At 41.0% G+C, this 18472-nt stretch overlaps 1 protein-coding gene across 3 annotated transcripts in view; it reads left to right on the forward strand.

Annotated features, from left to right (window-relative positions):
- Auts2 (activator of transcription and developmental regulator AUTS2) overlaps window positions 1-18472 on the forward strand; it is a 1095788-nt gene that overhangs the window by 480652 nt on the left and 596664 nt on the right. For all 3 annotated transcript variants that reach the window (XM_075977650.1, XM_075977670.1, XM_075977660.1), the window contains exon 4: window positions 12449-12484. In XM_075977650.1, the coding sequence (XP_075833765.1) occupies window positions 12449-12484 (36 nt within the window). The remainder of the gene's footprint in view (window positions 1-12448; window positions 12485-18472) is intronic.

The following is an 18472-nucleotide window of genomic DNA, read 5'->3' on the forward strand; positions in this document are numbered from 1 at the left end:
ACAAATATTGTAGACAGAAATAGGAATATCTTCAAAATAATTTCAATTTGCATCAATATACAAGAATCTATACCAATTTAAATTGGCTATACATAATAGCTCAATGTATTCACTCTATTACTATTATTATTACTGTGATATTATTATTAGTGTTAGTAAGCTCACACTAATCTATCTATTATCCCATCCAGGTAGAGTATGAGACTTAATCTCAGGGTCATGGGTTCGAGCTCCACATTGGCACCAGATAAAGATGGACATTAAAAAGAAATCTCGCCCTAGTTCAGAGTTGAGTATACTAAAGGATTATTTATTAAGGGGTAGATTGACAGATCACAGTCTTCTGCACGAAATAGGAAAAAAGAACCGAATCCAGCAGCTGGCAGAGAGAGAGTGCCTACACGATTTAACTTTTCACTTATAGTATAAGAGGCCACGCCCAAGTTTTCTGGTCGCTTAAAGGCTCCTGGCTAAAGGAGTTCCTACAGCACCCCACAGAGCCATTCTCTTGTCCTGACCCTTTTTTTTTTCTAAATTGGATGGTTAGCAGTGTCAAGTATTTCTTGAATGTACTGCATGTTTTATATTTTTTGTTTCCTCCCATGTTTTTTGTATGTCCAGAAGAACTATTTTCTATGGGCAGTTCTCCTCTGGATTGTGTATGCTGCCTAGTTGCTGATATACTAAAAGAATTTTTTCATTGATTTGAAGGGAATGCAAAGGATTCCCGACTTGGGTGTGCTAAGAAACCATTCCTGCTTTGTCTTAGCGGCTGTTTTGTTCACCTAGAGTTTTTCTCCCACATATATTCTGATGTGACCATCATAGGGAACCTTATAAATTGATGCACCCAACCTGCGACCTGTAGCATCTTGTGGAAGGGCATTTCTATGAAACCACCTCAATACGGAATCTTTTTTAAAGTTTTAGGTTTTCTTTTCTTTCTCACTTTATTAAAAGGAAAAAAACAGCTAAATTTTATGGTTCTTCAACATGAACTAGAGTATAATATCAAAAAGTTGACCATACCTGGCCACTTACTATCCCTGTGAACCTTGTTCTTCCATCTTCAGGTTTATCAATTCCAACCATGGTTTTTTTTTCCCCCTTAAGTTTGTAATTCTGATCTTCTCAATTCTGGTACCCTCACCTCATGAGCTCTGGCTGGGTCACCCACCACTGCACACACATTATGACAAAGAAACTTCTCTGGCCGTAATCTGGGAGTATTGTTCTTTGTATCCCAGACTAGCCTGGAATTTACTGTGCAGCCAAGGATGACCTTGAACTCCTGATCCTCTTGTCTCTACTTCCCCCATGCTGGAATACCAGGTATGTGTCTTCATGCCTGCTTTATAGTGCGCTGAATGTTATGCCCAAATCCGCAAAGCTCCACAAAAGCCAACAAGGAAACCAAGAGTCCTGTACCTAAAAGCAAAGAGCCTTTATTGTAATCAAGTTTGCAAACTCGGTGTTTCGCATGTACAACGCATTGGAATAGCCAGAGAGCCCCGAGCTCAATTAGAATTCGCTTTTTATAGTAGTAAATGTGGGGATGAGGGGTTTCTGAGGTTCACGACCCCTGATTGGCTGACATTTCTCTAGGTGTGTCCTGGTGAGTGTGCCTTGGCAGGTGATCCTATCTACAGCAGTTGGAAGGTTAGGCATTTCCTTTGGACGGTCTGTTCTTGGGCACTGTTAGGTTCCTACAACCAGGTATTGCCTCAGGGTAAACTACTGAGACTCGGGCCTTTTATTAAATTTATTGAGGGCCAAGTTCTACTCTGGCAGGTGATAATGGTTGGGAATAAAGAACTTCCTTTGGGTGACCTGCTCAGACTTAGCTTATCATGGCTTGCCCCACACTGAAAAGGAACTCTGAGCTTAGTTCATGATAGGCCAGCACTCTCTAAACTGAGCCACACTCCAAGACCTCAAGGTAACTTTCCTTTCCTTTCAGAAAATGTTAGTCTACACCATCTGTTGCCTGTTTTCTTTTTAGTAGCATTTGTTTGGGGGAGTATATTTGGTCCCTGTTAGACAGCAGTTCTCATTACAGCGTTTTCAGCTAAGTTAAAAATTCCCTTCAGCCTTTCACACTCCTTGGTGGTATTTGATACTTAGACAATGGAGGCTTACTCTCAAATGAGGCTAATCAAGACATCCTATTGTTCTAGCGTTGTCTTTTTAATTCAGCAGGCAAAGAAAAATAAGGGAAAAGAAAAACCCGAAACTTGATGTAGTTGGAAGATTTGATTCTTGGGCAAAGATTTAGCAGTCCAGTGGGCTTGGGTTTTCTCTATTAAGTCCTCCCAAACCATGTTGTCAAGAAGAGTATAATTTGCCACAGGACTTTGAGATTGTCTTCATCAAGGAGACATCATAACTTGTTCAGATTAGTCACAAAGGAAAAAGTTAAGGAAATAATTGAACATATAAATATTCATGAAGAGTTATTCAAGGGGGAAGTACTGCTTCTTATTTATAGATAATTTTATAATTGAGAAAGTTGTCAAAACTTGGGGATTGAATTTGAAAATTCAAATAAATGGAACAAAGTTTTAGATAACAGATCATGAACATCTCCCACAAATACAGTGGAGTCCTGTATTCACATAGGATCATTTATCAGTGTGCATTCCCCAAAAACTCAGAGGCCAACAAGAAGAGAGCCAGCACATGTTTTTCTCATACAGAATTGGTTTACTTACAAGAAAGAAGCTGAAAAGCCCCAAGATCTATAACTGGTGACCAGAGACCTTGTGAGCTACAGATGAAATTCTCCTTGGCAGGTTGGCCTGCGTGAAACTCAGTGAGTTTCCTTGGGTCTGAAATCAGGTAAAAATGATACGCAGGATAGAATGCATTCAGGAGAAATTCCCTCATACCTAAGGGAGAACCAGGCCTGCCTTTTCCTGAGGTCTGAGATTGAAGGACAAGCTGTCTGCTTTCCCGAATGTCCTATAAATTTAAACCAAAAGTTCCTTAGTTTTGATCAAGTATCCGGCCACCCCATTGTCCAATGAAGTTAATACAGAAAGTCATCTGAATGAAATTTCTTTCTGAAGTTTGGAAATGGACATATGACACTTTTCAACTCATGATAGCTTGTTATCTAAAAATTCGCTTAAGATGTAAAATTATTGCTTAAAACTTTTGGGTTTTAGGTACAAAGGGCACAATGAGGCAGATTGTCTTTTTGGGGTAAGAGATTTATTAATTAATTGATAGACAAGCAGATAATGACACGGGGTCGACAAAGAGTTTAGACACATGTGGCAGAATGGGAAGTCATTCTTACAGCTTTCAGATGTTCCATGTGGGCTGGAGAGATGACTCAGTGATTCAGAGCACTGGCTGCTCTACCAGAGGTCCTGAGTTCAATTCCCAGCAATTATGTTGTGGCTCACAGCTATCTATAATGAATTCTGGTGCCCTCTTCTGGCATGCTAGCATACATGCAAGCAAAAAAAATTGTATACATAATAGATAAATAAAATCTTTAATAAAAAACAAGTGTGCCATGTGTTTGTTGAATAATTCATTAGTGGGTATTTCTGTTTCTACTAGCTTGAAGTGGCGAGGCAAGAATCTAAAGAACTGATTGCTTTAGTTCTGGAAACCAAAGTTCAAGGAATAATCAAAGTTTAACCAAAATGGAGGAAGTTTACCAAACCAAAGATCATGGCCGTGGTTAAAAAGGATTAAACTCTGCACCTTGAAATACTGACTTTGCTCTTTTTATGAAGGTAGGAGTGAGACTTCGGGAAAGCCAGAGGCCTCAGAGCATAAGGGCATTTGGGTGAGAATGTACGGAGGATGAGGTACAGGAGAGGGGCAGTTTGATGGTGAAACATGACATTTCTCGTGCTTTTTCAACTTGGTACTCCATTTTTAGTTTTTGAGATACAGTAGTCCAAGCTGGTCCTGAACTTATGTTTTAAAGGCTGACCTTGAACTTCTGGTTCTCCTGCCTCCACTTGCCGAGGGCTAGGTGTGCACCACCACCATGCTTTTTTTATGCAGTGCTTGGGATGGAACCTAGAGCATCATCCATGCTAGACAAGAAGTCTGGCAACTGAGCCACATGCCCAGCTCCTACGGCTCCATAGTTGATTTTGCTTGGTGCGAGTACTGCTTATGTCCTGGTCAGTGCATATAACCTTATCTCCAAAATACTTTTTCCTGGGTTAGTGACAAATTTCAGTTGTTCTCATTGACATTAACACAAAACAAACAAAAAAACCAGGGACTAAAGCGACTGCTCACAGCAGTTAAGCGCCCTTCCTGTTCTTCCAGAGGACCTGAGTTCAGGTCCCAGCACTCATGTCTTGCGGCTCAGAACTTCCTGAACTGTCAGCTCTGCGTGTGCTTGTACTCATTTACTTTATATACCCACATAAACCTATAATTAAAAATTATGATAACGTTTAAAAGCACTACAGAAAAATCTATGAGTGAATATCCTATGTGATCCTTCCTGTGTGTATCCTGCCTGTGCCCATTCTTCTCTTTAGTAGAGTACAGCAGAGCATTCAGTTGGAAGGCAGGGTGTCACATAGTTCTGGTGGTTTGCAAAGATACAGGGAAATATTTGGGTTAAAGGAGCCCAAGGTCAGAATGCACAAGCTTACCTGGGAGTGAAGGCTACACATCCATCCTGTGTTTGAAAAGCTTTAATAGTAGCGTTGTCCTCTGGATCTGTAATAGATGAGGGAAATGTAGTTTAGCTGGTTCATTCGCCTTTTTTCAGTTGTGATAAAACACCATGACCACGGCAGTTTATAGAAGGAAGGGGATATTTGTACTTAACAATTCCACAGGGATAGAAGTCCATCGTGTCAGGGAAGCATGGCAGTAGTTGGGCTGAGAGCTCACTAACTAGATGTAGGGCTTGGCTTTAATCGCTCAATGCTCGCCACCAGTGATATGCTTCCTTAACAAGGGTATTCCTCCTAAACCTCCCCAAACAGCACCACCGCCTGGGGACCGAGCATGCAAATACTGGAGCCTATGGGGGATAGTTCTCATTTAAACCACCACAGATGGATAATCAATTTTGCTGCATTGTCAACGTAGCCGCTGAGCTAAAGCCAGTCTGGATAATCAATTTTGAAATCCCCTGTTGTCAGTAAGCTGTTAAAACAGAAACGTTAACTTCATGAGTTGAAGGAGCTGCTTTGAAGACCGCTTAGTGACAGAAATGTAGAAAAAGGCAGGTTGGAAGCAGAAAGGGGACGAGCATAAGTATTTAATGTATATCTACTTCAAAGCACAGTTTCCTTTCTCCTGGAAACTACTTCAGCTGTGTATTTCATTACTCTCTTGTGGCCTGTGGTCGCAGGAGACTGAGGCAGAGAGTGTTCATAAGGATACATGAGGATGTTGTTCTTTTCGGAGTAACAAGATAATTTGCAGACATAGCTTGGACAGTGTTCTGATGGCAAAAAAAGACGAACACACCCACCTTCCTCCACCTAGGAGGATCACAAGAGCAAGCTAAACAGGAGGGCCCAGAAATGGCCCGCGAGCTAGTCCTGTCCACCTACCCTGCTCTTCCGCTGACATGCTCCCTCCCCTACCTTCCCAACCTCATCCAAATAACCTTTCCTACCTACTTCGTTGGGAATGGGAATGAATTTTTAAATTTCAGAGAAATAAGAACAAAGCCCTTTTCATTTAGCGAATGGAATTTTTTTTTGCCTAAGTATATTAAGTAATACTACGAAGATTGTTTGTTTTTGAGATGGTCTTATGTAGCCCAGGTTAGATTCCTGAATGGACCCCAGCGCTTTTTGAGTGCTAGGCCAGCACTCTACCAATTTAGCCACATGCTTATTAAATGAAGGAAACTTATAACTTCTTTAGAGGAAAAAGAAATTGGAATCTGCCTTTTGATTTATATAATACACAGCTGACTTCAAAAATGGGGGGGTACTTTTTTTTTTCTGTCAGTTTTTCTCTTCTTTTTTGAGATAGCACTTGCCTATATACCTGACTGACGTAGAACTCAGTACGTAGACCAAGCTGACTTTAAACCATTGACCTGTCTACCTATGCCAAGTCCTAGTTTTCCAGGTATGTTCCACTACTTCTGTTAATGTTTCTTCTATAAGGAGACAAAAAATAAAACAAAAATTCTAAGTCTTTTTCAAATGTCCCAACTTCAGATTAAGGTATGAATCTACCCAAGTTCACTTTGAGGAGCCAGTGAGTTTTTGAGGCTTGCTTATAGAGCAGTGAGCAAAAGGTTCTGGCAGAGAGCATGGATGACCATAAAGTAGACACACTAGAAGGTCTACTCCTGGCGTGGGTGGTGATAACTTTGAGATTGCATAGACGGAGCCCCCTTCTGCCGTGTTTCTCAGCTGAGATTCTTTAGGTTTTCCCCAAGGCCAGATGCTTAGACCACAGTTGCACAGAAGTAATTGAGAGAAGCCCCTGGTGAGGGTCCCATGACTTTCCTTACATATTTTTCTGTAGAGACTCTCAACATGCCCAGCTGTGGTAATATTTGCATCTGGAGTCTATCTGAATACAGCTTTGCTGAGTATCGGATAGTCTTGAATAATGACCCCAATACAACGTAGTCCAAGATTGTCTCAAATATTTGATTTTCCTCCTTGATCCTCTTAAGTCACCTTGGATAGTTTAGTTATTCCGATAGGAGTGAGACTTAGCTTACTCAAGTTTGGTACACTTTTGCTAATTCCCACAAGAATTGAGTCTCCTTACCCACACCTACCCCCTAAATGATGTGCCTTGAGTCTCCTTACCCACACCTACCCCCTAAATGATGGTATCCATCTTTTTCTCATTAGAAATCACCTGGGGGAAGGCCACCAACATGACTCAGAGAATAAAGGTGTTTGCTTCGAAGCCTAGGGACCTGAGTTTTTTTCCTAGAACCCACATGGTAGAAGGGAAAAGAAACAACTGAAGTTTTCCTCTGTCCTTCCCATGCAAACCATGGCACACTGAAGCCCCCACACACAGCTAGATAGGCCCATGCAAGTAAGTACATAAATATGAAAACTTACTTAATTGCCTGGAAGAATATAGAAATAAATCAACATTATTGGGTATTGCCTCGAAATTGTTGGATTGGGCTTCGCCACTTGTCTGTTCTAAGCTTTGAAACCTTTCTCATCTCCTGTAACATGATACCGCAGGGCCTTCTGATAATGGGCAACTCCCAGCACATGTCAAGGCATGGAAGCACTGTTTTCTAATATTATTTTTTTAGCACAGTTGATGTCTGTGGTTTGGAGGTCTGAGAGGCACTTATGTAATTTCTGACTTGGAAAATCATTTAAGTTTTCAAATAATTTCAGCTAAGATTTGGGTTGGAACTCAGAATGAACACAGATAGCCAAGAAATTTTTTTCTGTTTTTTTTTTTTTCGGGATGGCAAAGAGTCAGAGCTAATGTTGATGGAGAAAGAAAAAGGTCTTACCTCAAGGGGAATGGGAAAGAGTTTATTCTGGAGTCAAACACGAGTTGCCATGTCCCAGAAGAAAGATTTAAGATACTGCAAGCACTGTGTTCCAACATGGTAACACTTGAATGAAATTTTCATAGTAAAGGAATCAATAAAGTTAGTCGGGCATTGGTGGCACATGCCTTTAATCCAAGCTCTCAGGAGGCAGAGGCAGGCGGATCTCTGTGAGTTCAAGGCCAGCCTGGTCTACAAGAGCTAGTTTCAGGACAGGCTACAAAGTTACAGAGAAACCCTGTCTTGTAAAATAACATCAAAAAGTCATGAATTAAGATACCTTCTGAATATATTGTTGCAAATAACAAGTATACAGGTTTCAGGAAATGTGAAAAAACTATTAGAGGACTCAGTGATAACACTCTTAGCTGTTTATTTGGGAGAAGGTGATAGTTTGCTAACGATTCACTTTGAAGCTTTTGGCAGTAATAATTGTTCAAGCGTTGGTCTACTATGCACATTGCTCTAGGTGCTATCCCCAGCATGGAACAAACTTAATATGGGTGCCCCATGATTGGATATCCAACATTGATGAAGTAGGGGCATGAGGGGCAGGAGGCTAAGCTTTAAGAAATGTTCCAATCTGTAAATTGTTTGTCATGTAAGCATGGTTTTCTACTGCCAAACTCTTGTAGACTTTTGAGTACAGTCCCGCGCGTACGTGTGTGTGCATACACACATGTGTATGCATGCACCCCCAGGCAAGTGTGCATTCAAAAATTCAAAAACACAGGACAAGTTTAAGGGAACTGAGATTCCTCAGTGGTTAAGCACACTTGCTACTGTGACAGGGCACCTGAGTTAAATTCCCAGTACCCACTTTGGGTAGCTCACAACTACCTGTAACTCCAGCTCCAGGAGATGCGATGCCCTCGTCTGGCCTCTGTGGGTATATACACACCCTTACACTCACTCTTAGCCACACACACACACACACACACACACACACACACACACACACACACAGAATTTTACAATAAAACTTGATTTTAAAATATTTTAAGGTAATTAGCCATACAATAATTTCCAGGTCAGCTTGGAACATATGAGTTCTTGTTATTTATGAATAAAAAACAAATAAACAAATGATACAATATTCATGAAACTGATAGGCTCAGTTCCTTGCTAATTGTAGATAACCTTTGATGCTAAGAGTCTGTGTGTTTGCCTTCCAGACTCTGAGGCTGACTCCAGTGCACCTTTCATACACAGGGGGTTCCAGCATCTCTTGTTTTTCGTGTCTATCCGTGTGTGTGTGTGTGTGTGTGTGTGTGTGTGTGTGTGTGTGTACCCATGTGTGTGGAAGCTGGGTGATAAGGCAGGGTGCTTAAATGCTTTGTTGCATTATGTTAATTCCTCAGCAGTGCAATCAAATTCATGTCGTAATTAAAGCTGTCAGTTGGAAGGCAAGCCAATCGCTGCGAAAGCACAGCATAACAAATGAACTGAAATGATTCCGCGTGTAGCTATACAATGCTTCACCAGGCATGAAATTAAATAAGTAATTTGATGTTGACATCAGAAATTGAAATGATACCCACTGTTCCCTCATTCAGTCAGACCTGCATAAACAATGGCCAGAACAAACATGCACAACAAAGCCCTTCTTTCCACCCGCTCCCCCAAGTAATGTACAATATATATGCAAAATGAGCATATCAGAGCTTGCTTAGACCTCAAGGATGTAATTTGCTTTGGTATACAATACGATGATGTGCGTATGGGGGTGGGAAGCTCGGTTTGGAGTGATCCTTCTTCTGGGATAAAACATTTTCGGGAAGCAGGGTGAATGAGATCAACAAATCCCCTTATATCTCTGTCATTCATCCTAAAATGAGTTTGTTTCCTAGAGGCAGGACTCTAGGCTGGTAGAAACCTAACTTTTTTCTTTCTTTACCTGCTGTAATAAGAGCTGGGGGTGCAGAAAATAGGTGACATTTTCACATGGTCAGTCACTGGTAAAAGGAGTCTCCATTACAACAGTGGGTGAATTTAACTCTCTCTCTCTCTCTCTCTCTCTCTCTCTCTCTCTCTCTCTCTCTCTCCCACCCCAACCCTCTTCTACCCCCTCTCGTTTGCTTATAGAATCAAGAACAAAGGAAGGTTTTGTTTGTTACTTACATTTTTCCCCCTTAATTTAGGTGTGTGTGTGTGTGTGTGCGCACACGCGCGCACACGCATACGCATATTTCACAGGTATATTGGTGCCCAGGAAGACCAGAAGAGGGTGTTGTACCCATTGGAGCTGGAGTTACAGGTGGTGTATGAGTCATCTGATGGTGGGTGCTGTGAACTGAACTCAGGTCCTCTGGAAGAGGTTAACCATGGAGATCGTGTTAGCCTTGCAGCAAGGTTTGTAAGTGTGGGTCACATACCTAGCATTCCGTTCATGGTGCTTTTTTTTTTCCTGAGCTTGTGGGAAATACCAAGATGAGGAACCATTGCTTTAGAAATGTTGTGTGTCAAGCTGTCTTTGTTGGGTGTGGACCCAGTCAGAAAACTGTTTCAGTTTGAATGTGAAATGCCCCCCACAGCTCCAAGTGATTGAACACTTGGTTTATGGCTGGTGGTGTTGTTGGAACCTTTAGGAGGCAAAGTCCTGCTGTAGTGGAAGAGAGTTATTAAGGGTAGGCCTTGGTGTTGTTTAGGTCCCTCGTACTTCCTGTCTTTTCTCAGCTTCATGACTGATGGTGCAATGTGATGAGCAACTTCTTTTTCCTTTGGCGGGGAGTGGGTTCAAGACAAGCTTTCTCTGTGTAACAGCTCTGGCTGTAGTAGAACTCTAGACCAGGCTATCCTCGTACTCTCAGAGATCTGCCTGTCTCTGTCTCCTGAGTGCTGGGATTAATGATGTGTACCACTGCTGTCCAGCCCATGAGAAGCAACTCCTGGTTCCTGCCGCATGCCTTCTTTGCTGTGATAAACTTTAGCCTCAAAGTTTATCCAGACTTGCCCTCCCTTCTTTAATTCGATTTTCTTTGATGATTCATCAAAGCATGAAAAAGAGCAACTCAGCTGGGCAGTGGTAGCTAATCCAAGTACTTGCGAGGTAGAGGCAGGCGGATCTCTGTGAGTTTGAGGCCAGCCTAGTCTACAGAGGGAGTTCCAGGACAGCAAAGTCTACATAACAAAACTCTGCCTCAAAATATAATAAATAAATAAGTTGAGTAACTCAAATACCTTCCCAGTACACAGCCAGCCGAAATCATGTCTGCTGTTAAGAAGTGTTGATGTTGCCTTCTGTGTCAAATAATACATACATACACACACACACACACACACACACACACACACACACACACACACATTCTTTCAAACAATATTTTTGGTGCAAGACATGATATGGGGGTACATGTCTTCTTATGCCTGTTTAAAGAGTAGGAGATCGGATATGTAAATGGAACAGCTCAAGTTCGTGGTTTTTTTTTTTAATTTTGTGGGAGATTGGACCTCTTCATAGAGGTGATTGTCCCCCTAAGGCAAAGCTGCTGAGGCCACAATGGAAAGACTGACTTGTCATTGGGTTATTTTCATTTTGAACTTATTTTGTGTCTCCCTTGATTATAAAGGAGATGACAAAAATTAAATAATTTGTTAAGACAGGTTTTCAAGAGAACATATACACCAAAAAGTTCCAGATTTGCTCTGTACTTTCTTTGGTAGAGTACTTGCCTAGTGTGCATGAGAACCTGGGTTCCATCTTCAGCATTGTTTAAACCAGGCTTGGTAGTGTACTCCTGTTGTCCCTGCATTCAGGCAATGGAAGCAGGAAGATCAATGGTGTCCTCAACTACAGGGAGTTGAAGGCCAGCCTACACCACATGGAGACCTTGTCTAAAACCCCAGGTAGAGGACTGGGCAAATAGTTTAGTTGGTTGAATGGTTGCATTTGAGCACTAACATTACATAATTGAGTGTAGTGGTATTCTGTCCCACAGTAATTGAGGGCAAGCCTAGACTACATGAGGGCTTGTCTTAAAAAAGCAGAGCAGGGTGTGGACTAGAGAGATGATTCATTGGTTAAGATCACTCGTTCCTCTTGTAGAGGATACAAATTCAGTCCCCAGCATTCACATCAGGAAGCTCACAGCTGCCTATAATTTCAGTTCTAGAGTATCCAATATCTTTTGGCCTCTTCAGAGTATCTGCTCACACGTTGTACACATAAACTTATATAGGCATACATATATACATATAGATCATAATAAGATATACAAGCAGCTTCCATGTTCATTCTTTGACTCCCCCCCCAAGTATATGATATCCTTAGTTTTGCTCAGAGTTATTGATTTTTAGTGGTTTAGTGTGTCAGAGCTGTGGCAGTCTGAATTGGTAATATTGAGACAAAAACTGCTTCCCTCTGACCATGGATTCTTTGCATTTTAGTCAACTAATTATGTTTACAAAATGTCTAATTTTTGTACAGTGCCAAGTGTGTACTAACCAAAGCCTTCAGGGAATAAACTGACAAGTAGGTCATATACCAAAAAGTCATCCAAACCCATTGGGCTTTTTATTTTCAAGTCAGTCTGGACTTTTTCCCCTTTCCTGCCTCTCTGCAGCCACAAAACCAAATAGCTTGAGACCCAGGCCTTGAATGTCAGGAAGTCAGGGAGGCAGGCTGCCACGTGCCTGTTTAGTCTCAGTGCAGGGCGAAATGCCATCATTAATTCATTACCCAGCTGCCTGTCAAATAAATTGGCAATTACGTCCACTGCAGAAGCTCAGAATCCAGTAAATAGCACGTTAGCATCTCTGAGTTGTTGAGAGATATAAAGGGGGAAATTAAGCAACACATTCTGTGTATCAGTAGCAGATGACAAGGGGCCTCACGCCCGTGCATGTGATGTCTGGATGAAAAGCTCACAAAGGGCTGGTAATGAGCTGTGTGGATGGGAGCATGTTAAAAATCGTTACTGACTTCCTCACTCTGTCTTTGTGCTTTCTTTGCAGAGTTCAGCTCCTTCCAGCTTGGGAACAGGCTACTTCGTAAGTTCATCTCCTCCTCCACCTCCGCGCCTCGTGTTGCCATCGGTCCCCTTCTGTAACAAATCCTCATTACAGTGTGAACAAAACACGGTCAGGGGTTCCCTCTCATTCCTCATGAGCACACAGATTTCTGCCCTTTCATTGAGAGTTGTCTTATTTCTCAAAGGTTTATCCTGTTGGGCCCTAAGGATCAGGAGGCAATTGCCTAGCTGGGGTACTTAGCATGTTTGGCAAATTTGGGGAAACATGATTGCTCTTGCCAGCCCAATTCCATAATTAATGGAAATCAGGTTACATATGAAGGTACCTTCTTTGAAGCTGTCTGAAGAGCTTCTATGTACACAGTGACTTGACTTGTATTTCTGTTCTTACATTTGGGGGTGTTTCCCTCACACTCTGGTTGGTATCCCCTATCTAGCTTATATGACAGCAGTTACCATACTTACAGTTTGCCCTTAGGGGAGGGGAGGGGATGGAGGAAACATATTTCTGGGATATCACACTATCTTTCATTAAAAGACAGAGAAAATGGTTGCTTCATTAAATTTTTACAACAAAATTATCCTTTGTGGATTCAGTATTCCTTTTCAAGATATCAGTGAGGAAGAATTGGAAGCCAGCATTATTTACACAAGATAACATAGAAGTGTTACAGTTTTTTGCAGTATTTACAGGAACTTAATTGTGTTTGGAAGGGACGCTTGATCCTAGAAGACCCAAGACTGAACACTTCCTATGAAACATGGTCACTAACTACTAATTCAGGGCAGCTACTTTTAACTTTGTCCTCTTAAGATGTTCACCCCTCTTCTGCTGACTCATTTTTCTCAATGGATTTTTGTTAAATTTTGGAAATCAGCATTGTTTCCATGAATGTTGAGTCTTTTTTAAGTTTCACTAAAAAGTACCCATCCACACAACTTAGTCTTAATCTGTCATCCAAGGCGAATGGTAAGGACGGCTCTGGACTCGCATCATACAGTTAGCACAGTTAGCATCCAGGGCCTAAATATTCATGCTTACAGAAGGAGCAGGATGCTCTCAGCGTCTTGCTTCAGCAGTTGAAAGAACAGACGTGGTCCCATCTGCCATCTCTTCACACCAGTCTGGGTGTGGGTTGAGATGTTGGAAGTAAAATCTGGAAGCTGTTGTGCCTGTCCTCCATGCATGGGCTCTATTCTCACCCCACCTCCTTTTCAGAAATAAAGCCCAAACCACTACCTTTGCCATGTTCAGTTATAGCCCGAACAGTCTTTTGTTAATTTTTTTTAATTGGCATTATAACTGTCCTGAAAGAAGAATGTTGTCTAAAGAATGGACATTTGTTTTGTTTTCTACTTCCTTAGTTCTATGAATACTTAGCTTTATTTTCTAATGATAATCTGATAACTAACAAATCCTTAATTAGGATTTGAGATTTTTTTTTAATGCTGAAACAACTTTGCTTAACTTTAAAACTTCTTCATTTTGCTAAAATTGCTTTGGTAAAATCAACTTACTCTGCTTATCTCAAGAACTGTCGTGTTATTAGCGTACATGGAGAAGATGAGTACCAGATGTCTGTTTCGCTCTCAGCTATGATAAAAATCCCCCTCCCAGAATGTGTTTCCAATACTGCATTGTTCTGTTATCACCCTGCAAAATCCTTGGTGGAGTTGCCAGGCCCGCATCAAACCCTGGCTCTGTTTCAAGTGTCATTCCAACAGTATCACATGTAATACTCAATACCAGGGACTAAGGTCCATGTTGGTGAGTTTCATGCTTTTAAATAATGTATCTGCAACTTCTGTACTTGCTCTCTCCCCCAAACATACTGTTACCTTGTACTTAGAGGTCTGTGTATCAGTACAGAAGACTCCGGCTCAGTAATTGGTTGAGTCCCATACTAATTTTTTCATTTTTCATTAATCTGCTTCAACAACTTTTTGATATGTGTATGGGGGAAATCACTACAGATGAACCAATTCTTATCATTAAACCATAAATTGTTGGGTTTGGAAAGGCTAAAGTCCTTCACCTTTGGGGCTTACCAGATCAGAAGTGCTTGTTTAAACACTTCCCCATGGCTCAAGTATCCTCCTCACTCTAGAAACTAGATATCTCCCATGTACTGTAGTATAGATTTTAGTAAACAAAGGTGAAAAACCTTTGGTTTTGTTTGTTCATAATCCATGCATCATGAAGTCTGTATTTGTGTGCATGTGGTGTGTGTGTGTGTGTGTGTGTGTGTGTGTGTGTGTGTGTGTGTGTTTGTATCTGTACCTGCGCTTGCTCACTCTTGGACCAATCCAGCTCATTGTACTCGTCTCCCAGTTCTTTGACTCTGTCTGTTCTGTTCTGCTGAAGGCTTTTAAAGAAGTCTTTGTTTTTGATCTGGTTTTATTTGTTTATGTCTCCCTGGTTTTGTGTTCCAAAGATGTCTTCTTAGGTCTGTCAGTTTTCCAGTCTATGCAAAAGCAGAAGATTTTGGAGATGGGAACAGCAGTGAAGAGCACTATTTACATAAGCATATTGCAAAGAATTCTTAAAGTAGACAAAATAGAGAAGGTTTGGAACAAACTTTGCACGTTTGGGGGAGGCTTTGAATACTGTGAGTGTTATACACACACATACACACACATACACTCACACACACTCTGTCTCTCTCTCATTGCATACGCATCCACTGCTCAGCTCATATTCTAAATATAAATGAAATTATAGGCAACTTGGAATCAATTTGCTGGGTTTTTCTTTCCTTTTTGGCAAGCAATCTGAAACTTGTTGGAGTATGTGTAGGGTTTTCTTTCTTTTTGTTGTTTTTGATTTTTTAAACGTCAACTCAGTGAATACATTTTCTGTTTGATTTAAACATTTCTGGATATCTTTCCGTCTGAAACATATACTTGAAATTTTACTCTGAGTAACATGTAATGAAGTACCTAGTAGCAGAATGACCTATGCGACTGGTTGTGTGACCTTTGGCAGGGTGGTTGATATCTTTGTTTCTGCCTCACCACCCACCTAATAGAGTTGTGAGTCTTAAACAAAATGACATAATTAACATACACTGAACAGAGCTCATGAACATCATGTGCTAGGTTTTTTTTCCCCTAAAAATTTTTTAAATTGTTTTTTAAAATTTTTTTTGTTGTTGAATATTTGCACAGTAGTGCTGGTTCTGTAGAGCCCTGAAGAGGGAGTCAGATCTCCTGGAGCTTGAATTACAGGTGGTGTGAACTCCTGATATAGGTTTTAGAAACTGAGCTTGTATCCTCTGCAGAGGAAGTATGATACACTTTGAAACCACTGAGGGCCTCTAAGTGTCTCTGTTCTTCACACAGCTCATGAGTAGATAAACTTTATGTCAAACTATGCAATATTGTATTGGCAGAGGGCACCACTAAAAATTAATAACATGAAAGTATATTTTGCCATTTGCGTCCATGTTATAGAATCAGTAATTTTCCTTCCTGGAGCTTTCACGTGGGCGTGGGATTCTGTTTTTTCTTGGCTGTGTCTCACTCTGTGTGAACTTCAGGCACAGATGCTTTTCTTTGTCATCCTGGTGATGATGACATTGAAATGACCTCTTCTCTGGGTTGCCTGTTTATGTTTTTGTTTTTTTTTTTCCATTGGGGGATTTAAAGCTCATCATGAACATTTAACATGCCTATGTTTTGGGCTTGGCAGTTAAGGAAGGTCTATTCGGTAATTCCACTCATAAGAAATTGGTTGCAGGGTGTGTTACCAACCCTGTGACACCAAAAAAAAAAGTGGTTGGGAGGAGTGACCAGAGTTGGGAGAAAGACAACACTCCATCAGATTGGTCTGTCATCTAATCTGTAATTCACTGATTGGTTAGACTGGCTGGCTGCTAAGTTCCCAGGGACCCTCCTGTCTCTGCTTTCCCATCAAGGCTGGTTTTTCTTTATGGGTGATGGATCTGAACTCAGGGCCTCATGTTTCATCTTTCCAGTCCCTGAAGTGGTATAAATTGGAGCCCTGTAATCACGTCTGTAATTAGGTCATTGACTTCTTTGGCTGAGCCCATATGCTCTCGTGAAAGGGACTCTTAGACCAGGGTGAACCATCCTGCCTGCTCCCCTGAGAGCCTCCTTCCAGTTACTTCTTTTAAAATTCAAGCTTGCTAGTTGTCACACTTTAATTTCTCTAGGAAACCAGTGTGCTGATAGCCTATGATTCACACTGTAGGAAAGGGGGTTTGAATAACATTATACCTCCTAAGATGGGGTGTGTGTGTAATTACTGTTGTTCTGCACATTACTTAACTTTCAGGGATTTTTCTGTGATCAGGTACAAAGTGCAACATGGTGTCCTGTGCCTTTCTTCCAAATGGAAAGTTCTTTGTCTCCTTCTTAGGTTTTTAACTACAAACCCTTGAAAAATCCCATGGCCATTTATTATAATTTGTTTACTTTTTTGTAATTTAAAATATTTTCATTAGAAATGTATTATTGAATATATTTATATTTTTGATTGTTATTTTAATTGTTTTACTAAAATCATTTCGTTCCACCCTTCAAACCCTTCCATATTTCACCCCTACCACTCCCTCTTAAAATCATGGCCCCCTTTTATTTAATTATTTTTGTGTTTTTATTTATAAACAAGCAAATCAAACCATTTAGTTTTGCTTTCATATAACACACACACACACACACACACACACACACACATACACATGTTTTAGATCTGTTCACTTGGTTTTGGGTTTCAAAGTAAGGAGTTATCCCTGGAGAAGATTTTAATTCTCATTCTCTTTCCCCCTCTCTGCCCTCAGCAACTTTTAATTGTTTGTAGGTATTCATTTATAGGTGTGGATCACATCCCCATCCCAGGTGACCATATTTTTTTTTTGAATTTTCGAGACAGGGTTTCTCTGTGGCTTTGGAGCCTGTCCTGGAACTAGCTCTTGTAGACCAGGCTGGCCTCGAACTCACAGAGATCCACCTGCCTCTGCCTCCTGAGTGCTGGGATTAAAGGCGTGTGCACCACCACTGCCCGGCCCCATATTTTTGAACTATACTTTTAAAAATACTTCTAGGGATATGGTAAGCTAGCTTAGCAGGAAAAGGTGCCTGCTGCCAAACTTGATGACTTGAGTTTAATCCCTAGGATCCACATGGTGGAAAGGAGACGACTGACTCCAGTAAGCTGTTCTGTGACCTCAGCACATATGTTTCCGGGTCATTCTAGATCCTGTCAGCTTGATCCATGTTAACTCTCACACTATCTGCAAAGTTTCTTGGCAGTGGATGTTATCAAATCTACTAAGAGTTCACATACTTTTGATGACTATGGGGAGATGACTTTCTCTACCATGTTTCTCAAAGATGTGAAGGAGGAAAGAAATCATTAAAGAGAAAACGGAAATAACAAGCCATCCCAGAAGAAACTTAGCAAAAGGGCCTTCTGTTGTGGTATTTCATGCCAGTGATGGGTGCCACAAAGGACCAGTTCTTAATGTTGGCCCTGTTGGCCTTTCCATGCTACAGAGGGCACTATGAGATCCTCGGTACTGACTTTCAGCACCAGCTTTCTATTGATGGGTCTCTTAGTGAAAGTACATGTCCTTTAATGAATTATTAATGCATATTTCATTTTTTTTCAAACTAAATTTTGCTCATGTAGAGATGTGTATCCACAGAGAAACTCACGCATTCGCGTCTCCTATTCCATAGGTAGGTAATACAGTAAGAACTTAGTGCAGAGGACTGACAGTCCCAGAGTGACCAGGCAGGTCACGGCATCAAAAATTGAAAATGATGCCCTTAAGTTAGTAGCTGTCTGTATCACATAAATGTTATATAAATTGATGTGAACTATGTACCAGAGAGTCACAGGCTTTGAACACAAACACACGCCACACACACACACACAAACACACACACACACCACAGACACACAATTCAGGTACTCATCAGTCAGAATCTTTCAGATCAAAGGACATCACTTTGCTTAACTGCTTTAAAAATATATTCCTTT

The sequence above is a fragment of the Microtus pennsylvanicus genome, chromosome 1 (assembly GCF_037038515.1).
Source record: "Microtus pennsylvanicus isolate mMicPen1 chromosome 1, mMicPen1.hap1, whole genome shotgun sequence".
Taxonomy (NCBI): Eukaryota; Metazoa; Chordata; class Mammalia; order Rodentia; family Cricetidae; genus Microtus; species Microtus pennsylvanicus.